Here is a 24,270-nt window from a genome sequence, read left to right as displayed (position 1 = left end):
TACATCCTCAACAATTAATCTGGAAGAAGTTGCTGTGTGCACAGCTACGAAGGACACTAGTAAGACAATTCTGACAGGCTGATCTTTTGGGCGGTCCACAGGATAACTCCTGGAGGGTGGGCGTGGGGGGGGACTAAGTGAGGGGATCTCAACTTCCAGAACATTTAGTTGTTCTGCTAATTTTGTTGTTAAAACTTAATTGTCCATGTACAGGCACACATGGAGAACCTTTGTAGTAGTGATTTGCCAAACAGAGCTGTTTCCTGCAGTGTCAGTACACAATTCAGCAGTACTAAGATTACAGGTGAGTGCAGAGCAAATCCTTTAATTGTGTAAGAGCATCAGATTAAGCAGTAACGTCCAAGCAGTTCATTCTGTTAGCTAGTAGTCTCTTCTCAGAAACAAATGTTTACAAAGTACAGGGAAGGTGCCCTCCCAACCCCCTTCCCCCTCCCCACCAAGCTTGAGGACACGGGGACACACACACACACACACACACACACACACACACACACACACACACACACGAAAGAGAGAGGAGGTGATAAGGAAATGGTGCGGGGTGGGAATAACAGGAAGAAAGCCCACTCCTTTCCATCCAAGAGGCTAAAAGAACTTCCCTAGTCTCTACTTGAACAAAATGTTGACCCAAAACCTCTCTTAAGGAATGGTAATATGGCCAAATTAATTTCCAGCCAAAATCAATGTTTGAGAGAATAATTTTATGCCAAGTTTTCCTAAAAGTAAGTTAAGAATCTCAAATTTCTATTTGCTAACATATTTCAAAAGCTCAGATTCTCTACCTCTGATCAAAGAAGGCAGTACTTCTCAATTTCATTTTCCTACATTAGTTTCACACTGGAAATAACGAATAAAACTGAAGATACCAGTTAGAGGTCAAATAATGATAAAAATCAATCTTACTTTTAGTTCAAAACCTGAAATGCATTTAGATTTTTTTTCTTTGATAGGAATGTTTGACTGGTCATACCAACCAAGAGACATCTAAAATTTATCTTTTATCAACTACACTTTCGTATTCAGATAATGGCTCAAACAAGATGAACTCTTACAAAAATAAATCTGTGTGGGGCCAAAAGTCACATATATTTATAGACACCATAGATGCAGAAATTAAATGCAAATCAAAATAAAAATGGTTTCACTGGAAACGAACATTTTTCTATTGAAATTGAAGTCCTATAATTGCTACATGGGTTTTTGTTTTTTAAATTCTTCTAGGGCAGAATGTGACCTGTTTTGACTCCCCAAACAAAAAAGCAAGCTAACTGCCTGTCTGGTGGTTAAAAAGGAAATTTAAAAGAGGTTGATAAAACTTACAGTTTTGGGGGGGATGTGGGGTGAAAAGAAGCATGATGAACTAGAGAAATGTTAACAAGAAGAGTCTCTGGCAATTGTGCCCTACAAGGATCTTTGAGAAACCAAGAGATGAGGATGGGGCTATGAAATCACTGTAAATCACAATGCAATGCAACCTGAGTTCCCTATCAAATGGGTTCTCCCTTTTGAAGTAAGGCTTTATAGAAGTAATTAGATAAAATGAAAAATCATCTCTGAGGTTGACTACCTTGTTTTAGCTGTAACTGTCAGAAGCATCTTCACCTTCTTCAAAGTAATTAGTTAATTAATAGAAAAAAGTGAATATGGATGAACAAAGCTCAATTCAGACAAGCAGGGCCACTTCCAGCCAGATGAGACTGTTTCAGAGACGAAAAACAAGATGGCAAGAACACAAGATACTCTTGAGCCTCTGCCTGCCTGTGATGCAGACATATTTTAAGATCTGTTCACCTCTTTCTCCATACTGGAGGCCCACTTGTTCTGCCTCTCTTTATAACAGAGATGTCCTAAAACATGATGACCAATGGACAAACTCAAAGGGCCTAACTGGACCTCTCTCAAAAAAAGTGGATACAATAATAAAAATTATTTTGGGCTTTAGGATGTATGTTTTTAAAATAACTAGATTCAGAGATAGTGATTTACCTTTATATTATCATATTATTTAGTAAAGCAACTTTCTAATCCAATGATTAAGGTCAGATATTTTCAAGGTATTTGACTTCTGGGAATAAACTACTCTTCAGCATGTTTGAAATGTTCAACAAAATAAAAAATGTGCAAATGAAACTTCTGTTGTAGACTAAACTAGTTTAGGCTGATAGGCTAATTTCCAAAGTTTATTTTGGCAGCATGGCCCTTTGTTGTATATTTGGCATGAAAAATATTAAAATAATTTCTTTCTAATTATTCTTTAAAACTTTTTGCTAAGTCTGATTGGCTCTCCTTTTCAGAACTCTTTGTTTTACTGGATAACATTTTCCTCCCTTGACAAGAGACCTTTAAATTGCTTAGATTAGCCTTGGAAAGAGGATGAGAAAAGGAAGAGATTACACTACCTGAGTATGCAGGGTCTGGGGAGCAGGATGTGAATAGGGCCAATGAAGCAATTTACTGCAGAATCATTGCTTCCTATAAAAGCAATCTTATGGTCATTCTCTTTTCTCCCCTTCCTTAAGCTCTTAAGAAATGAAATACAGTGTGCTATGGTTCAAAAAGCATGGGCTGGCCAGGTACAGTGGCTCACGCCTGTAATCCTAACACTCTGGGAGGCCAAGGCGGGTGGATCGCTCAAGGTCAGGAGTTCGAGACCAGCCTGAGAAAGAGCGAGACCTCATCTCTACTAAAAATAGAAACAAATTATCTGGCCAACTAAAAAATATATATAGAAAAAATTAGCCGGGCATGGTGGCGCATGCCTGTAGTCCCAGCTACTTGGGAGGCTGAGGCAGGAGGATCACTCCAGCCCAGGAGTTTGAGGCTGCTGTGAGCTAGGCTGACGCCACGGCACTCACTTTAGCCCGGGCAACAGAGCGAGACTCTGTCTCAAAAAAAAAAAAAAAAAAGCATGGGCTTTGGAGACATAATTTAAAAGGTTCAAACACAATCTGACCCAACTATCAATCAGAAGTATAATTTGGAGCAAGCTGTTTACCTCACTGAGCCTCAGTTTTGTCATGTGTAAAATGAGGATAATGTCCAATCTATAGATTTGGGAGAATTAAAATAATATACTAGTAATACCTGGCTTAATAAATGCTAGTGAAATACAGTCAAAACAATAAAACATCACAGAAGCAAATTCCAAAATTCTCAACCCTCAAACTGGAACTAGTTCAATACCTACAGTTTCTACCTATAATCAACATATACATCCTGCCCACCATTTCAGCACATTTCCTCTTGGATGGGTATTATGACTATATATTGATGAAGAGTAATAGAAAATATTACATAAAACACCCACACACAAAATGGAATGTTGTAGGCTTTTCCTTCCCAAATGTTTTTCCAATTTATTGTACCTGTATCAATCAACAATATCAGACATGCATTCTGTTGATAACAGAGTTAACATGTTTCAGGCACCTCAAATAAGATTAAAATGGAAGACAAATTCATCCACATACTGGGTTTTCTTATTTATTGTTCAACTTATGTTTCTGTTTCTGAAATATTAATTTCCTAGTTATTCATTAATCAATGCCCCAGAATGTATAAATGTGAGACCAATCTAGCTGGAGTGAAAGAAAAAGAGTTAGGCAACAACCAACTGCAGCTCGACTATACTGCATGGCATTCTTCTGCACATGTGGTTGGGAGGCATGGCAAGTATTTATGTCACATTAAAAAATACATACATCTGTAGTGGTGGGAAATTGACAGCTATTTCCAAAACTTGAATCTACTTTCAAAAGCTGAAGTCATTTGGAATATATGTTTAACGTATATTAATAGTAGTGATTAAAGTCAGCCGCATCATCTTTTGATCAAAATAAGTACTGACACTAGTTCTCTTATAGGACCAACAGAGTGGCTCTGAAGCAGTCTTTACTTCTCACTCACTTTCTCCATCCCAAAATAAACAGATAAAAACAAAAGACTGCCCAATTTATTTCCTCTATGTTCAGATATTTCTAACTCAAATAGGTCTAAAAGCCTTTGGGGCTATAGTGACAGGGTTGAAATGAGTATGTTGACCCCCAAGAGTACAGCTCTGAAAGACAACAGTCGTCTTGATTTGGACTTGTAAGTTCTGATGGTATATTTTGAAAATTAATTATTTTTTATATTTCTGATTTTGTGTGTGTCTTACTGTAAATCTATACTGAGAGACATGTTGTAGGTAGAAAATACGTACTTGTTTCTTATCCTAACTGTGAACATCTTTACCAAGAAACCACGTTTGTTAGGAATTACTGGTGTTTTAGAGCTGAAAGGGATTCTAGAGTGCCTCACCGACTGGCCTCAATTTTAGATTAGAAGAAACATAAAACATAACAAATAAAACATAATAAAAACATAACAAAATACAGAGAGATTAAATGACTTATCCAAGGTCATCTGGCCCAGTCACTAACTCAGATGGACCAGTATCTTAGCTTTTGTCCTTGATTGTCCATTATCCCAATATTATAATTTTAATATAAGATTAGAAAGAATATATTGAAATACTTTTCACACATTGCCTAATGTACATGACAACCCTACAAGGTAGGTGTTACAATCCTCAATTTACACATGAGGAAACTAAGTCATAGATTAAATAACTTGCCCAAGGCCAACCTTAGTCTGTCTGATAGTGGAGCTCAAGCCCTGGAAATAACTGGATGTCGCTTGCCACCCTGTGTGTATATGGGAAGGCACTGATTTTAGGCTTTGTCATGTGATTTTAGCTCACTTTATAGCTCACTGTAACCTCGAACTCCTGGGCCCAAGCAATCCTCCCCCCTCAGCCTCCTGAGCAGCTAAGAGTACAGGTCCAGCTAATTTTTTAAATTTTTTTGTAGAGACAGGGTCTTACTGTGTTACCCAGGCCTGTCTTGAACTCCTAGGCTCAAGCGATCCTCCTCCTCAGTCCCACAAAGTGCTGGGATTACAGACGTGAGACACCACACATGGTCTACAGGATTTTATCGATGCAAATGTAAATCATTCTTATTTTTCTGACCCTGTGCAACACTTGATTAGCCTATTTCCAGCTATTTCTATAGCTGTCTGAAAGTGGTAACAGTTTCTCTGAAAAATTCTATAATTCTAGAGTTTTCCCTTTTTTATATTGACCATCCCCACTCATTGATTAGCCTGAATCAGTAAGTCTTACTATATTTTAACATTATCAGATTAATCTAGATCAACAGAAAGAACACAAAAGCAAAAATCAGGTTTACGCTGTTCATGTGCTTGGCTAGCTCCTTACACTTCATGACAAAGAGAGAGATTACAAGCATAATTCCTTGCTGAATTATAACCAATCAGAATTAATAAAATTCAAATTCACTGTGGCATTTAAGATATTATGACTAGATAGCATATACTTATTAGAAATAATTAACAGGACACAAATGTTTTTAAAGCTATTATTAAAATAGAAACAATACATTAGGCTTCTCCAAGCCCTGATTATCTTTTCCTTTCTTTTTTTTCCCCTTAAAAAATACCCTTGCTTTGTTTATGCTAGTGACAAGAACATTAATTTTAATTAATCCTTATAATTAAGTATTAAAATTGTTTCTTGCTTTTTCATAGATTCCTAGGAAATAAATCAGTATATCTCTGACTTTATAATTTGCCAGATAGGAGTTACTTAATTATTTGGAATAGATACATACGCTAATTTTAGGAATTTATTAAAAAGAACTTTTCTAGGGATAGCTTGATGCTATTCAATTTTCTGGTGAAGTGAAGATCTTATGCAAAAAACATCTTTGTTTCTGCCTTTACATTTAAAACCTTTCTTAGTAGATTAGCAAGCTTTCCTGTCCATTTGAGGCCAGTCAAGTTAGCCTAGCTAAATCTTTCTTTTATAACTGCGTATTCTATTTTCTCTGATAACTTTATCTGGATATAAAGGTGAAGAAGATATGCAAGTTTGAGCTGAATGTAAATGATTTATGACATTTAAGAAATGTTTTAAAAACCAAATAATCCAACAAAACAACAAAAAAAACCTCTAATATCTAGCTTATATGTACATGACACTGCTAAATAATGGGAGAACGCTGGTTAGTTGAGCATTCTAATTAATTGAGGGGGTAAGCTATGAAGCTACAGAATACCAGCGTACAAGGTAGAGGGTGGACAAAAGCCAAGGGTCTAGGTGGAACAGTATTGGGCCAGCAAGGTCAAAGTGGAGGGAAGAAGAGAGGGCAGAGTGGTAGGGGCCGGGGGCGGGGGTGGGTGGGTGTTGGGGCAATAACGTATACATTAGAGGCTACCGTGATTGGCATCCTCCCTTGACCTTGATTCCTGTCAAGAGCCAGTAGTGCTGCTCACCTGAAACACCATGGTGGTGTCGCCACAGATCACAGGAAAGACACGACTACTAGAGTACAAAGACAGTTTTAAAAAGCAAAGGAAACATTTCACTTTTTAATTGCTGACCTGACTTCCAAGTGCTTTGAGGTAAGACAATGTGATTGCCTCTACCTTATGATTAGTATAATAGAGTGAACTTATTAGTCAAAGCCAGCCAGAAACAGCCCTGAAAATAACCCTTCTTGTTCCTGGCAGCGAGGCTAAGAAGTTTAACTTAACGTAGTTATATATAAGCTTGGAACTTCTAAGTTTGCACTTTTAAAGCTTACATGTAACTACATTAAGTTAAACTTCTTTTAGTTATTGAAAGGTTTAAACATAAGTGAATGAAGTGTGCCTGTCTGGGAAGCAAATAATTACCCTGTATGTGCACAAAATTCTCAGATTCACGGGGATAGTCTAATTGTACTTAAGAAACAGATTTTTCAGAAAGGCACTCTTATTTGCTAAATGACTGTCAATATGAAAATACATGGCATTAGTTACTTTAGCTAAAGAATGTCAAGAACCGAATAATCAAGCATTAGGTTACAAAATTTAAAAGTTAATACAGCAGCACACAGTATCTGTATTAGTACTTTAAGTAGATAAATTAAATTGAAATGTGTCTCTTAAGCAGTCATTGAACAAGCAAGATGAGAAATAAATTGAGCTTCACATCGGCCTTTATGGCATCTAACAACTGTGTCTGTCAACACATGGATCCTTTTCACTGTCAATTCAACACACATTTTGCAGACCTTGGGCCTGCAATTATTTCATTTCCTTTCTTGGAAATGTAATTTCCACTTACTTTTGGAGAATAAAAGGCAGACAAAGGGAGGAAAGAGTTGCAGTATTTTCTGATTAAGACTATCTGTATAAAATGGTAAAGGAAAAAAATCTATACACACACACAGAAGCATTTATCAGAAACTAACTTGTCTCAGCCAAATTGCTTTTGTGTCTGGATATTGGTTCAAATGTAGCCAGATTGTTGATGTCAAATTAGGTGTTAAACAAATTTAATAGAAAAGATGAAGAATGAATATAGATCATCTTTCTGTAAGAACTGTTCAAATGACTCTAGTCAAAAGAAAGGAAACACATGACTGCAGGAGAAAATGTGCTTTTAAACACAAAGAAATTAGATAAAACTGTAAATCAGCAAAGAGGGCCATTCACTCCAAAAGAGGGGGAAAAAAAATTAATAGTACCAATGAGAGAAATGCAAGAGAGGAAGAAAATACCAGTTGGCAAAAATAGATCCAAATTGAATTTCAATTTCATTTGTCCAGGTTTCACCTTTTAAGCTAAGACAGCTAGAGTACAAAAAATGGGTTCTTTCTCTCTTGATAGAACAGGAAATCAGAGGTTTAATTAACCGTGATTACAATATTCGGCTGATCTGATTTGTCTCACCTCTTCCTTTTCTCTAAGTGACAAACTAGCTGACATCCTGGCAAGAGAACTAAAGCAAAACTGTAGACTAATTTCAAAAAGAGCTTCCCATTGTTATAAAACAAATTGATCCTCTACTATGTCTGTCTGAAACACATTCAACAGCAGGATTAACTCTTTGACAATCAAAGTGCCACTCTGAAATAAGACTATATAGATAACTCCTTAAACAGTATATTTTCATTCTCAAGATAGAGCAATATCAGGCTCATCTTTACCTGAGGACCAGATAATAAGGTTGTGAAAATGTACCCTTCAAAGTAGCCTCTGAAAAATCTAGTATCTTCTTCAGCTGTTCATGAACCATTAAGAGGGATGATCGAAGTGTTTAATCTTGAAAGACTGTGTCCTGATGCAGATTAAGTATCATCTAGGTCAATTCTTTGTGTAGAAGAACCTGATTACCAAACCAGTTTAGGGGAAGGAATTATTTCTCTTAATACATGGCATTTGCTTTGGATCTGAATTGAGATCTCTAAGCTATTATAGGAGCCTAGAATCAAAAGCTCATCAAATTGAAGGAGAATATTTATTGGCTAGCTAAATAAAAATTTCTCTAAAGAGAAACAAACCAAAGAAACACACAGTTAGACATTACAGATTCTTCTACACGCTACTTAGTAAAGAGCATCATTACTTACTGAAATGTAACCTTGGAACTTGTGCATCCTTCCAATTTACGGGACCCTTCACCTGGTTCAGGTGTTGGGGGGGACGGGCTGTTGAATTCTGCCTCCAGAGTTTTCTTGTTCAAGGCTGTTTTTGTTACACTGGATACAGAACCCAACACTGGCATGGATTTGGACTCTGAGGTGGCTAATATCCCGGTTGGACCTTAAAACCAAACACATACCTCAAGTTTAATAATTCTGTACGACGCTTATTAATATGGTATTGAAAAACAGATTAGCTAAAAATCCTTCAAGAAGTGAAAGGGCCAAGTTAGTTAAAAATTTCAAGAGCATGCTGGAAAATGTTCCCACTGGAAACCTGCTCTGTTTTGGGTGGTGCTACTGCTTTTCAATGCACCAGAGGACCACGCTGAGAAATTGTGTACAGGCGTTTAAGAAACCACAAAATCCCGGCCATAGTTCCCTCACTGACCAGAGTCCTTAGTAATACTGGAATTGTGAAAACTCTTTTCTTCTCCCAGAGTATGGCTTTCTGACAGCCCTACTTGAACTATTTCGTCTCTCAAGAGTTAATTCTTCCCCAAAACTCAGCCCTGCATTTTAAACAGAAAATAGAACAATGTCAAAAGGCTCTTTCTAAAAGGCTCATGAAGCCTTCTCAAGCATTAAACAGCTTTTATGAACATTTTCATTTTAATATGAATGAGAAGTAAGTGGATTTATTTCCTCTTAAAATACAGACACACAGGATCATAAAAATTAAGTGGAAAAGAGTTTGGCTATTTACCTATTGGACTTTTCTGCACTTTGGGACAGGATTTTAAGACTGTAATAGGGTTGTTACTGAAATTACTGGCATAGCAATCTAAAAATGCTGGGCACTGAAGTTAAGCCCCATCATGACCTTTTTCCTAACTCTAGGTAAAAAGATTCTGTCCTAGGTGGTTTTTTCTCAAAGTGAGATTCTAATATGTCTTTCTTGAAACTTCAGAAGGTATGCTTTTAAAACAGAGATTTATGAAATAAGTCACAAATATGCAAATTAAATAATTTCTAAAAGCGAAGCTAGAGGACAGCCTTGAAAGGTGCCATGCAGAAAAGGGCAAAACTTGGGAGTCTCCTTATTCCTGAGAAATGTCAGATCATCATCTCCCAAGATGGAAAGTGTCAGTGGGTACAATCCAAAATACTAGCTAATCCTTGACCATTAATATTAAGCTCTGGAACGTTATTCTTACATTTGGATATGAATGTGTCTGATGTACAATAGCACAACATATCAACTCTAAAAATAAACATCTAATTTGAAAAACCTACCTGAGAGAGACTGAAAAACTGTTCAGCCATTCTGTTAGATGCCTCCTGTAGCCTCACTCTACGTGGGAGACACAGAGCCCCTCTGATCCAGTGTAAGAAAGCATTAGTGTCTACCTTCCTTATTTACTTCATCTACACTATCTGGGCAGACAAGTTGGCAACATTATTGAATATTCTAAAGTCTATTTTCCTCCTATGTTAAGCCTCATGTTTTATGGGGACATGGGAGTAAAGAGAAAGGCAGAAAGACCAAGAAATAAAGTTTCTGAAAATATAGATATGAAGTTGAATTCAAGATTTGCTACAGATCAGCTCTATTCCGCCCTTGGATAATTGTTGACTACAATACTAGTTAGCTTTAAACAATTTGTCCTTGCAGGAAAGCAAGATCTGTTTCTGAATACACCAACGCTTGCTGCTTGTTCTTGCAACTGATGCTAATAAAAAAAAAAGGGTTAGTAGTGAGCTGAGCCAGAGCTCTTATTTTTCTTATGTACAAAAAGGAATTTTGAGAAATGCACAGTGTTTAGGATTATTATTACTGCATCCTATTTAAGCCACCCAAAGTTCTCCAAGAAGCACTTGCTGCTCTTTTACATGGCAGTTGGGTAGGCCACAAGGCCAGGTAAAACAAGGGAACATCAGTTAGCTTCATAAGAAAAATTCTAAGGAAAAGGGTTTGTGCCTTGCTCCTGGGGGAAATACCCACTAACCTGGAATCGTGTTCTGGAAACCTCAGGCTGCCTCTCTTGCAAAACTTCCCGTCTCCATTTGTGACCTCATATTTGCTTTCCCATAAGCCTTTGTGCACAAAAGAAAACCACCTCAGAGATTCAAGTACCTGAGGCACCAACCTGTCCAACTCCTCATCTCTGTCATCTGACTCCTGCAATGCAGCTGTGCTGTTTTAACTTCTTCCTTATTTTTACCCCTTGGAATTTTCACTTTGTCACTCCATGAACTTTATATTAATAAAAAGATTCACATGGTAAATGCCTCTTTTAGTCTGATGCTGGAAAAATGTTTGTACTACCTAAAAATGGTGTGCTTTCTTTTTTAGATGATGAGAGTTTGTAAGTTTGTTTCCTCCCCTGCCCTCCACCCCCCCCCTTTTTTTTTCCGTCTTGGCTATTAGGAAGCTCAAAGAAAATTTCTGCTCAATTATAAGGCACTCTCTCAGTATGTGTTTCCTCTCTATATCACCAATGTCAGTTCTTATTTCTCTATGCGTTTACTAATGGTTCCATTGAATATATATCTTTTATTCTAACTTCCTTCAATATCAAACTGTATATTGATGAAACATAATAAATAAAATGAAAGATCCTCACCATGCCTATAAAATGTGTTCCTTTCTCTGCTCTTTGAAATATCCAAATTTCCATATTGACTAAAATGAAAATGTTTCCTCATTTCTTCCATTGAAACTCGGAAGCAGTGAGTGTTGCACGTGTCTGACCAAATCCGTGAGTGAAGTAAGAATGTTTCTGGAGAAACTAGAAGGTCAGTGACAAAACACTAAAATGGCACCGACAAAGCCCTAAAACATGAAACGATGGAAAGGATGACTCATGCACTAAGTCACAAAATGAGTAACAATTCACGTGGAGGCCATGTAATGCTCATAGAGCAATCCTAAGAAAAAAATATTTTGTGGCACACCCTTAATTTTCCAAGAGGTTATTTTGCGTGGTAGGGAATCCTCACAGGATTTTAATGGTAGAATCTCCAGACCAAACTAAAAACTGGTTGAACTTTTTACAAGATGAAAATAAAGATTTTACCTTTTTATAATAAAAGTTTGGCTGGTATTATGCCGCTTTTGGTTCAAGGAATCAATTTACTCAATTGTTTAAGTAAATGTATATGTGAAAACTAGAGTTTGATTATCAAAAATCCATCTTTCATATTCTATCAACTTAAAAGTGGTCAACATGACTCAATATTTTCCAGGTTTCAACAGTTATGATGGACTATTTGGAGCTGAGCGAGCTGAGTCTAAAAGATTCAGCCCATTAGCTATGGTTGCTGATTTATTTTACTTTACAGTAGTTTTTTAAAGTCAGCCTCCTACCTGGCCACAAGGGAAAAACCTCATAAAGGTTTCTGTTAATTCCTTATGACCAAGCTGATGAAAACAACCGAGGACATCTACAGTTAGTTCTGGAACAGATCTTGAGGCCAAATATATGCCTAACATGACACAAATACAAACCAAGAGCTCAAGACTTGTTCTGATGGTATCTTATAGTTGGTAACAGAGCTGGAATTTCTCACTCACTCGGTTCACAGGCAGAGACAATAAGCTAAACGGATATAAAGAGTAAAGATGACTTCCCTCAATCTGTAACTGATGCGTAATTACTACTACAACTACTAATTACTGTGGCTCACTTTGTGCCAGACACAGTGCTAAGCATTTTTCATACAGTGACTGGCTTACTCTCTAGAATAATTCTATGAAACAATGTTTTTATTATCCTCATTTTATAGATGAAGAAACTGAGGCACAGAGAGGTTGAGTAATTTGCCTAAGGGCAACCAGCTAGTATACGACAGAACTAGGATTCCAACTCAGATGGTCTGATTCCAGGGTCTGTACTTGATACTATATTGTTGTCAAAAACCCACTCCGAATGTTTTTACACAGGGTATCTTGCATTAAACAATCATATCTATAAATGCCTGATTACCTTCAAATACATAAATATACCAATAAATAAAAATGCGTAAGAGTTCTTATGAGATATCCATAAATACCTTTGCCTATCCAATACTTCTCACTCACATTAAAAATGAATATTTTAATAATTTTTAAAAGATCATTTCATAAATTTCATAGTAAAAAAGGGACTTAAAGGAAGAAGTTTCAGAGATGAAGACTAGGACCATGGAGAAGTCAAACCAGCTTACTACTGCTATCTGCTTCTGCTGTCACCTTTCTGCGACGCAAAATCCTTTCTAACTCAGTTTCACTGTTTTCAGGGTCAAGGGATTTTAAGCTTCTCGAACTAGTGGATTTGTTAAGTGTCCCCTAAAGTGAAAACAAAACAAAAACAAAAAGGTTAATGTCTTAACACAATATGCAAAAGAATATAAAAATCAAACCAACAAAACATTACCAGAATTTGAATGGAATTAAGAAATAAAACAAATTTGAGATATGTATATATATATATATATATATATATATATTTAGTGTGCATATCTTCAACAACACAGAGTGTTGAATCATTCAGAAGATGCTACTGATGATGCAGATACTAGCTTTCACATGGAAGAACAGTAAAAGAACAACTCTTGATGCGTTTACTACATGAAATTCAGCAGTGGCAAGGTACCTGCATAACGATGATTAAGATTCTGATGCGTGCTGACCGGGTGGAGAAGAGAATGGATATAATAAACTCACCTTAGAAGGAAATCTTGATATGGCAGACACGAGCCACTAAACCCAAATCCTTGTGGCACTGAAAAATGTGTGGCTGATTCTTCAGAGAAAGTGACCCTGCTGGCTGCACGCCTGATGTCAGTGGTGTCATGGCTGCCAAAGGAGGCACATGATGCTCCCCGGTGGCCTAGCCAAAGGGCTGCACTGAGCACACCTTGATTTCAGTGTGAAAGAGGAAAGTTATAATCATACACAGAGGCAAACAAGGGTTGGGCCTCTTAATTCCAGATTCCTAACAGAGGAGGCAGTGAATGTATCTTCCAGGGCCCAGAAGACACTGAAGGAGACAAGAGATGTATGAAGCCGTACTCATGCTGAAACTGACACTGGCTTTCAAGAAGACAGAAAGACCCATGCAGTGGTTCCCTGCCCTGGCTCCTCTGAGAAGTATGCTATGGAGGGACAGCTGTGGTTTTCCATCTCTGTTACTAGTCAAGTGTTGGAACAGAACACTGGGTGATGTACTTTTTCTCAATTATATGTAAGAATTTAATATATACATTAAATTCATATGTATTCCTAAATACATATCTAAATTCAATAAATGCAACATTACAAGTTTTTTGTTTTTTTTTTTTCCATAAGAAATGCTATTTCTTTGAAATGGTCCTCAACTGCGCCACAGGCTTGGGTAGTGGTTGAGGAGGATGCCAGGAGAACTGTAATCCTTTGATCAGAGGAAATAAGAACCTTAAGTCTGGTATAACTCGCCAGACTTCATGCCAGAGTCAGAAGGCAGCTTTTGTCCACCAAGGCTAAGAACCTCGCCAACCTTTGTAGTGGCTGAACTCACTAAGGGCTTGTCTTAATCCTGCTCCCTCCCCTCTGCCAACTTCCTCAAGGATTCTAAGACTTCTACTGGCTATAAATGGTAACCCATTTTTCAGCTTTAGTCTATAAAATAAAAAAAGTTACTTACAAAATCAGATGGGTACAAATCTCACATGGTATATGTTATATCATTTTGTTTAGAAGTTTTTTCCCCCTAACTGCTTAAAGTTATAGAAAAGCAGCGTGTTGTGATGGGGGGATATTGACTAACAAGATTAGGAGATTGTATTATTTTGCTGTCAGCTGCCTAATCAACTGATGTGCAAAAGACTTAGATAAAGCTCATATTTTAATCAGGCATATGACATTTTTTTCCCCTGGACGTACCTCTTTTTGCTTTCCATTTATTGCAAAAATCCATAAAACATACTAAAAGAAATATTGCATCACACTTTAATAGATTTTACAATTAAAAAATGAGATGATTTGGTTTCTTTAACATTGCAGATCTCTGTCTTCTCATGGAAGAGTCACAAGTGAAGTATGGTTGACACCGATGACTGCTTCAACTATTAACACGAGTTGTAAAACTATTACACTGTTTGAATGTTAAGGACACTGTTTTTTCCAATGGCTGGAGTTAATTCAAGGAAAAAGGGTAGGCGTGTACGGTATACACATACTATACCTTCCAAGAACATCCTTTTTTGATGAATTTATCTTTCACAATATTCTCTAGTTTTTCACTTGGATAACAGCATTATTTCCCTAAATCCCTGGCTGTAGTAAGCTACCCACCCATACCTGATACCGTAGGAATCCATTTTCCAAGTTCTAAACTTTGAATCCCAAACTTCTTTCTCCATTTACTGACAGAAGTCGTTGATTCAGCTAATATATGAGTAGACTTTAAATACAAAGGCAATAATGGAGGAAAGAAAGATTTCTGTATGACTCTCAACTAATAAAATACCAAGATTACCTCACAGTTACCTATTTACAGGTAAGAGAATTCAAACTCAGTGATCCTCAGTCTCTGGGTCAGGTCCCACAATGACTCAGTGATAAGGCTGGACCTAGAACTTAGATCTTCCAACAATCTTAGCCTCCATGCTAATTAAATGTTCATAATACTGATTAATCTAATTCTCAGGTGGCAAAATTAACTATTCAACAATTTCTAGGTACTTCCAAAAACTGAAAATGTTTGAAAAAGACCCATAACAGAATTTCTAAAAGCTGCTTTACGTTTCTTTGATTTATAGCCAATTGAAATTAAGAAGAGACTTGTAGATTAATTTGTATCAATTTATTCTTTAGGAATCACCATTGCCACTTATAGTGGCTTTTACTTCTTTCTTTTAGAGACAGGGTCTTGATCTGTCTCCCAGCCTGGAGTGCAGTGGCGTGATCGTAGCTCACTATAACCTCAAATTCCTGGCCTCCAGCAATCCTCCCACGTTGGGCCTCCCAAAGCGCAGGGATTTACAGGCATGAGCCACTGCATCCAGCCTACAGTGGCTTTTAAATGACTGGAGTGACTCAAGATGTCTAATTTCCTATGCCTCAAAACCTGTGTGACTATGAAAAATGGACTATATATATACTATCCACAAAATATACAGCTTTAAAAATTAAGAGTAAGTAGGTTTGGAAAAATGAGTTCGGTCAACACTGAGACTTTAAAAATTGGCTTGAAAATTGTACAACTCAAAACTGCACTAATTCAGCAGAAGGCCAAATTTCTAAGTCTTACAACTTGGGTCACATTTCATTTCAGCAAAAATACCCCACACTGAGTTTCTTCCTGGTTTCTGTTCTACAACAGAAGTAAACATAGTGTTTCCTGGTATCTCCTGGTACAGGTGCTGGCTTTCCACTTCAGTACACAACTGCAGGCTTTTCATGTTCTTTCATATTTACTTTTTACATGCCATGATTGTGAGGTTGGCATCATGTGCTTTACTGGGTACTAACTCTGATACTCCAAATAATCTGAACTTTAGCAAGAAGCACCAATAAAGATCCATCTGTTTGGCAAACTGAGCTGGGGGCTGTCGCTTTCTCTCTCTCCCTTTTTCCCTCCCCTCCCATCCACCCTCCCCTAAAAGAATTGGTGAGATTTCTTGGCCCCAGGTGATTTTCCAGTTACAAATGGTCCATTCTTCCACAAAGAAGCTAACTGCCATTTGGCAAAGGGAGAGTAGGAGAGAGGATCATGAGTTTCACTTTTTAAAAAAACTTAATGCAAAGAAATAATATTGTCAGAATAACTGTTGGTGATACATTAATGCCACATAAGGCAGAGAGATCTAATGACAGATTCAGGGAAAGAAGGATGGGAGTAATTTGCAGGAAAAAAAAAGGATATTTTAAAAATGTTTGTAATTTGTAAATTACTTCAAATTTCTCTCCTTGAAGTGGGACAAAATTATGGTGAATATGACATTTAAGAGTAATGCTGTAATTCACTAAACTTGCTACCATCCAGCATTATCAGGGAATGGGATATCTTGGACAATCACATATTATCATATGCATTTCATATAGATGTCTGATTTTTAAAATAAATCTAATTTTTAAAAAGTCAAACTCAGTGTGGTTTACTGTTTCACGGATGATCAGGACTGTGCCACAGGGAACATCTTTATGGACATGACATGGATTAGCATGATAATGCAGAGACAACAAAGGGGCTGTTACAGGAAGTTCTCCGTAAGGGAACACTGGGTAACAAAATTTTCCCATCAAAGAATCCATGAGATAATAACCACGTACTTTTTCAACGGTTTAATACTTTATCCTGTAGGTAGACCACCACTGTTAACCAGTGATATACCTCTCTTCAGTGCTAATCCTATTCACTTAAAACAAAAGCAAACAATTAGCCATTCCGAGTTAAGTCTACTGTTTAGAGACATGCTTGATGAAAATAATCTTGTTTACCACAATTATGTGGATGTCTACATGCAACACATAATTAGCCCAGTAAAAACAGACATGGGAATATTTAGTCCTATACCTCCGCCCCCGTGTCTGTTGACTTACTGTGCATAATAACTGGGACCGTAACAGGATCTGAAAATAGAGCTCTTGGTATCTGAAACATTTTCTAAGTGGGGCGTTTGTCTCTGACAGCAACTGTTGGAGAGGGTGGTAGCCATGTATTCCGTTGGCAAAAGCTCACACTTTGGAAAGCAGAAATATGACTAGGGAGGGACATGAAGCACGCTCACCGACGGATATGAATTACCTTTAGAAAATGAAATTAGTAACATATAGAAAGGGCCTCTTACTTTATCCTCCAATTTATCATCAAATAATGTTTCAACTGTGAGAAAAGGCACGTTGGGACCCTGATACTAACATATTGGGTAGGAGCTCAGATTTACATTTAGGTGTCAAGAACTCCACTTTCATGCCTCAAAGGAAAGCATTACCCATATATTATATTTCTGTTATTCATAAACATGTACAGATTCTTGACTATGGCCAGACACTTGATCTTTAAGCTGTAATGCCAGAATGGGAGGACAAGAACAGGAAACAATGACTTTGGTCAAAGTGTAACCACTCTTTTAGAATAGAAATAGCAAAGTGTTATTTTATACATTATTAACACAAATGATAGAGGAGTACGAAAGTATAATGAAGTAAACTGACAAAAGACATAAGGCTAATTGTACATGGGAATAAAACATACCAAAAATAATTATTCATAAATACACACATTTTAAATATATTCTCCTTTCATTTCTCCATTAACTAAATAATAAACTGAGATCTATTCTTACCAGTATTCCTTTTAGCTCATTCACTGCACTTTCAGAGGCTTTTGAAGATTCTGGCTACAATTTTAAAAAGAACACAATTACTAATTCAGTTTTAAAATACCAAACAATGATGTTTACAGGGCAAAGCATTGGTAGCTTATACGTATGACTACATATTTTTTTAATTTTTATTTATTTATTTTTTTTGAGACAGAGTCTCGCTCTGTCGCCTGGGCTAGAGTGCAGTGATGTCATCATAGCTCACTGCAACACAAACTACTGGGCTCAAGTAATCCTCCTGCCTCAGCCTCCCAGGTAGCTGAGACTACAGGTGCACACCACCACACCCAGCTAATTTTTCTTTTATTTTTTTCGTAGAGATGGCGTCTTGCTCTTGCTCAGGCTGGTCTCGAACTTCTGACCTCAACTGATCCTCCCATCTCGGCCTCCCAAAGTGCTAGGATTACAGGTGTGAGCCACTGCACCTGGCCATACATATATTTTTAAAATTAGGTCTATGTCTTAAGGTTAGGAAAAAATATTAGCCATGTTAGTGCTCCCAAGTGGCAGTTAAACAGAAAATTAGAAGTTATATTCAAAGCAAAAGGAGGCATGCTAACATCTTCTAAATATCATTTTGTTGCCTCTTGGTTATCATCAGAGATAGAAAAGATTTGATTCCAAATTATTCAGAGCTTTTTATAACGAAGTGTCTCCACTTGCACTGCTGGACTCTACCAGCAAGCCAGGACTAGGGAGAAGGCAGCGTAGAGCACAAGCAAGCGACAGGGCAGAAAACCTCTCTCAGCTCCACCAGCTCCAGGCAGAGGTCAGCTTACAGGGGCCTGGCACCCTGGCATGTCTTGTTTCATGAATTCCACACCAGGATTGAGTTGGGAGACCTGGGACCAGCCAAGGACCTGGCTTGCAGAGAATGTTAGCATAGCTGGCTGCCAGAGTAGGAAAGACCCTCAGAGGGGGTGAAGTCCAATCACTATGTCATCTTAGCAGGAGACTTAGGCAGCATTTGAGTCAGGTGTCTTGAGTATAAGCCCAGGTCTCTTCTGGCCGTACCGTGAACAAAATAATTTGAAATAAAATTCTGGGTAAGATATGCCTGTCCCACAGCATCTAATAATCTCAGTGGATCCCTCAACTGATTCCCAATTTAATGGAGGGAAAATTTAGCATGAGGCCCTCATGAAAAAGAAGTTCAGGAAAGACTTCTGGTCTCCCCTGCACCACCTCCTCTCACAAGGATGGAGATGAAGAGAAAACTTGCAAGACACAGTGCAAGGAGCTCCTTGAGCATCTCACTACTGCAAAAGAGGTAAGGCTTTATATTTTCTCTCATCAAAAAATGCGAGTTGATCAATAACAACCTATAATCCTTGCCTCTCAAAAGAGAATAAAAGATCTTATTTCAATTTTTAAAAACGGAAGCAGAGAAGTGAGAGAGGTGTGCTGCTCACATACAAATCTGACTAAGGCACTCAGCTCTCATAGCCCAGGTTTCCCGTGTAACACACATGCCCTCAGTGCCGGTCAGAAGCTCTGGGACACTAATTTCAACCACGCCGGCACCAACACCACCGCTAAGGAATTCAGAAAATATGCAGTTGAGTTAGTATCCTTAAAGCAAGCTTAACTTCTGCAGGTCAGCTGTTCGGGTGACAAGCTGTGATATTTGAACAAACACCCAAAATGCTGCCATGCCACTCAGGCTGCCCTCTGACTGCACACGCCTTTTGAAGCCTGCACGGCGCATTCTCATAACTTGTAACATTTCAGGAAAGCCATGAGGGTCCTGGGGGAAGACGTGTGCCCTCAAGCATGCAGTGGCCATATGCCTTAAAGGTTACTGACCAGGTCATTCAGCTCTACATCTACACAGTTTAATGATTACCAGAGAAAAACCCAGTTGTCCACTGATCCTTGTTCAGTTGCATCCCAGATTTTGAATTGACATTAAATAATGTGTAACTGTTGGAAGAGTCATGAGAAGAAAGAAAAAGCACAAAGTGATGCTCTGAAGATGAACGTACGTACTGAACATTGATTGCTTATGATTTAAGAAGTATTCAACATCCTTCTTTCTAAACTAATTTTGTTTCTTTATGGCACTGCATTTTCTTCCAGTAATAGTTAGGTTTTGCTTATTCTTTCCATAATCGTGGTGAGGTGAAAGTCATAAAAATGTATTCTTTTTCAAAGATGGCACTCAGACCTTGCATTTTAAAGTGTTTTCATCCTTTATTCCATCTTATCCTGACGACAATCCCATGGGTCAGATGGCAGGTGCTATCCTCATTTTGAAGAGAACAACGTACGGGGAAGCTGGGTGACAGTGCCAGGGCCTGACCTCAACAACAGTGCCCTTCCCTCACTTGCCAGACACCAGCATTGGAACAGCTGCACCAGATCACTCCACACACTCAGCTTCTCCTCCAGTTTTACATTCTGTCCTTACTTCAAAAACTGCTTCTGATCACTGGCACAAGACTGAACTACTTTACACGGCTGGCCAAAGCTTCTGTTTCACTAGATGGAAATCTATCCTCGGAGATGAGTATCGTGTCTCTCTTTGCAACTCACTTTCCACGTACAGCCCACACCAGGGCCCCTCCTGCCTTGCCTGGCTATCAATGGCCTGGGACAGACAAAGTGGCAACTTCAGAAAGCCCATCGGGGTCTGTACTGAACAGGGGGCATTTAAGCCGTTGAAGAGGGGAATTCTTGAGAGGAAGAAAAGTTTGGTGAAAAAGGAGGTGGGGGGGAGAACGAAGAGGTGGAAGAAGAGGAGAAGGAGGAGGAGGAGGAGGAGGAGGAGAAGAGGAGGGAGAACCAATCTGTTCACACCTAATTAGAGTGAAGAAAGAAAGAATATTTTTCAAGGAAAATGTCAAAAACTATTATTGGGCTTATGTAAATGTAATAGACACACAAAGGGAGGGGAGAAATACTGAACTAGACTCTAAGTGCCGCGACAGATCCTGGAGACAGCTGATGGTGTACATGTGCACAAAGTTTTCTCCTTGAAGTGACCTGGAATATGTTTGTGAAATTAATGAAATACAATCATATAAATCTCACTATTTTTCAAAAGTTGTCTTAGTTCTTCTGTTCTGCTGTTATTATGTGATTCTCCCCCCATTAAATAGAAGCTTCAAGAAGGCAAGGGTTTTTGTCTATGTTGTTTATGGCTTTATCCCCAGTGCCTAAAACAGTATCTGGCAACTAAAAGATAATAGAACTACACAAAAGAATCAGGAATCAAAGAAAAGAAAGAGTGTAAGAATCGTTATTTGTTGGCACAACAGTTAATATCAATGTCCTTCTCAAAGAGATGACAACAGCCTGCAAATAACATGGCTTACTTTCTACACTGATTTAGGTTCACCATGGGTCTGGGGCTTCTTAAAACAGGCTTATATAGAAGTAAAAGCTTTTATAACACATTAGCCTTATCCTAAGATTGGACAGTCCTGATGTACCTTTCACCAAACTTCAAATTTTTACATTTAAAAAGGGGAATATCAAGGAAGGAGAAAATGTTTAGCCACTCCGTACCTTTTCCTTCGGTCTGGCTGTCTGATTAACTGGTCTGAGATGAACTCCCTTTTTAATTCTATCCATCATCTCTTCAACTGCTTGCCTCTTTAGGTCTGTGACTTCTTCAGCTGTTCAAAGAACACATAAATAAATCACCTTATGTTACAAGAAAACAGCTACTTCCTATTTTGGGTGACTTAGAAAGACTATACTATGTAATTAAACACAGTTATTTTTCAGACAGAGTTGTGGAACACCAATAATTTACTAATGTTAACAGCTACCACGTAGCAACATATTTTAAAAAAATACAGGATGTGATAAAAAAATGAAAGTATAAAAATTTGTAGGACAGAAGTCAATATTGTTCACCTATGTTAAACAAAGTAGATTTTGTTCATTTATCAACATGAATTTCTCCAGGTCTTTAAAAATTCAACCCTGTACCTAATCCCAAATATTCATTCATCTTTTATCTCAAAAATGTTTTTGTAACTTATAGTACATCCTTTGTTAATCAGTCCCAAGAAGAAATAACTACCAAAAACTCATTTGCGAAAAATCAAAGAGACGTTTTCATATTTGGAATAAATCCATAATCTAAAGAGGAGCAGCAAATAAAATCTATTTTTAAATTGCCATCTTTTTGTTTAGAAATCATGTGGAAAGGAAACATTTAAGCAAATCTTTTTCAAGTCTCTTAAAATTGTCAATGTTACAAGAAAACATACATCTCGAAGTAATTGCAATTAAGTAATTAAATTTGATTTTAAAATGTCAACTATCTATTGTCTAGCCTTTGCACTATTTTGCTGCAAAATAAATAAAGCTGTCGAGATGTGTACCAATTAGATAAATGCATCTGAGGTGAATGCAAACATATTGATCAAAATAGTGAAATCTGTCTCTCTTGTAGAATAGCTTGACCAAAGCACAGAACCATTTTGGAACATTTATCACCATCAGTGCAGTTCTAGATCTTGTGTTCGCCTCCATCTACCTGCAGCTGATTTATTTACATTTAAATATTGCGTAAGGACCATCCAATTAGTATCTCTAACAGACTCTACATTACCTGGCATATGGTGGGCACTCATCAAGTATCCACTGACTGACTTCTGTAGTTGTGGCTTTAAATGGCTATTAATATTTTTACTATTTGAGTAGAAATTACTAAATCCCAAAAGGCTGGCTTCTAAAGCGAGGCAATCACAACTATATCCCCAAGCTATTTAGCTCCAGTGTCAGGCTTTACACTAAAGGGGCCTAAATCATGGCTTATTTTTTCCTGCTACATGACCAGACTCCACTCTAACCCGGGGTAGCCACTCCTGTTGTGTAAGTGCCTAAGGGAACTACAAAGAGAATCCAGAAGTTTCCATCATCCTCACAGGATGGACACTGCTACATTCACTGTACAACCTAGATTTTCTGATACAGTCCTAACTTCAAATAGAGTTCTGTCATTCTCAGAAGCCACTAAAATGCTGGGAATTTAAATTTCTCAATATCCAAAAAACGTTTTTCAGCTCCACAAGTTACATAAGTATCTTTTGCCAGGAAATATGGGAAAGAAACATGGTCACCAAAGTTAGAACTCGTCCACCAGTAAATGAAAGATGGCAAAACTGTGGGTTGATCAACCATGTTATCTCAAGTAGCATTTTCTTGGGTAGCTTCTTCTAATGGCTCAGAAACATCAAGGAGGGGACAGAGAAATAAATTACCACGGGCAGAAATCCATTCATTCATTCACTCACTCACTCGATACATGAGTATCTATTGCGCACTACACGGTGCTTTTGCTCACCCTACTCAAAAGCAGAGGAGATAAAACCCAGATCTTCCATTCAAGTACCTGGGTATGGTTGTGGGATTTATTGCTGGGAATTTAGAAAATACGTTCAAAAACATTTGATTATTCAGAAAGGCTGCCATTTTGAGACTAGGAAGAGCTGCGTGGCAGTAGGAACACCGCCTACAAACGGATTAGCACTCTGTAAGGAATGACTGAAACCCAATTAAATGCACCATACAAAAACTAATTAAGGCAGACAGATGGAGAATTATGGTCAACACCATTCAAATCTGCTACAGCATCTAACATAGCAGGAATTTAAAGTAGTTTCTTATATTTGCTTGCCAGAATCATAGTGATAATTCAGAGAAGTGCCACTATCTGTATTGTACACAGATTATAAACCAGGCTTTAATTTCTCAGTCTTTTTCAAATGTAAAGGCTTAATTGGTTTTAAGGAAAAGAAATCACTCTTATCAGATTCCCTACTCAGGCGCAATACAAGGGCAACGCTAGGTTAGCTACACAAGCTTTCTCTCTCACCAACCCTGTTTTTGAACCAGCAAAAAGCAATCTATACGAACTTCTCAACTATTAAGCAGTTCTAATAAATCTGCAAGAATCACCTACAGAGAGCTCATGGTATGTTTTGTAATTCTTTCTGCAATCACACAGTTGGTAATTGTCTCACAAAAGCATGTAATCAGGGGGACAATAGAAATATGCAGGATACTGGAGATTACAGAAAAGGGACAAATGAAGACAACAGGTCTAATGTTATTGAACTGCCACAGGAAAATAAAATCAAATGTTCTTTGAGTTAGTGCTGCAAGGTCAGTCTTGGATCAGAATGCTACATGTAATTAATTGGGGCTTAAATTTTAAGACCCACTTGAAAAATAAGTTAGTTCCTCAAAAATAAAAAAAAGACCCACAGACAAAACCATCACCTTATTACTCAATAAAACCTTCTGTTATTACTTAGAAAAACTAAAACGAATTTCTAAATTCCACAGGATTACTCTTCTGTTTCACTAACTTTTTCTTATAAAGGCATTTTAAGAAATCTTATGCCACCACGATGTACAAAATTTCTAAAGAATACATTATGATTGAATAAGTTAAAATTTGACTTAA

The 24,270-nt window shown here is 37.6% G+C and overlaps 1 protein-coding gene across 3 annotated transcripts in view; it reads right to left on the bottom strand.

Moving 5' to 3' along the window:
- The window catches only part of SHTN1 (shootin 1), a 97,859-nt gene that overhangs the window by 8,341 nt on the left and 65,248 nt on the right, over positions 1–24,270 (bottom strand). For 2 of the 3 annotated variants that reach the window (XM_045569055.1, XM_045569054.1), the window contains exons 13-16: positions 21,354–21,463; positions 17,805–17,858; positions 12,702–12,822; positions 8,481–8,673 (exon numbers count right to left, since the gene is read on the bottom strand). In XM_045569055.1, the coding sequence (XP_045425011.1) occupies positions 8,481–8,673; positions 12,702–12,822; positions 17,805–17,858; positions 21,354–21,463 (478 nt within the window). The remainder of the gene's footprint in view (positions 1–8,480; positions 8,674–12,701; positions 12,823–17,804; positions 17,859–21,353; positions 21,464–24,270) is intronic. The other variant, XM_045569056.1, reaches the window with a different exon arrangement.

The sequence above is a fragment of the Lemur catta genome, chromosome 14 (assembly GCF_020740605.2).
Source record: "Lemur catta isolate mLemCat1 chromosome 14, mLemCat1.pri, whole genome shotgun sequence".
NCBI classification, from domain to species: domain Eukaryota; kingdom Metazoa; phylum Chordata; class Mammalia; order Primates; family Lemuridae; genus Lemur; species Lemur catta.
This window is presented reverse-complemented; position numbering and strand designations above follow the sequence as displayed.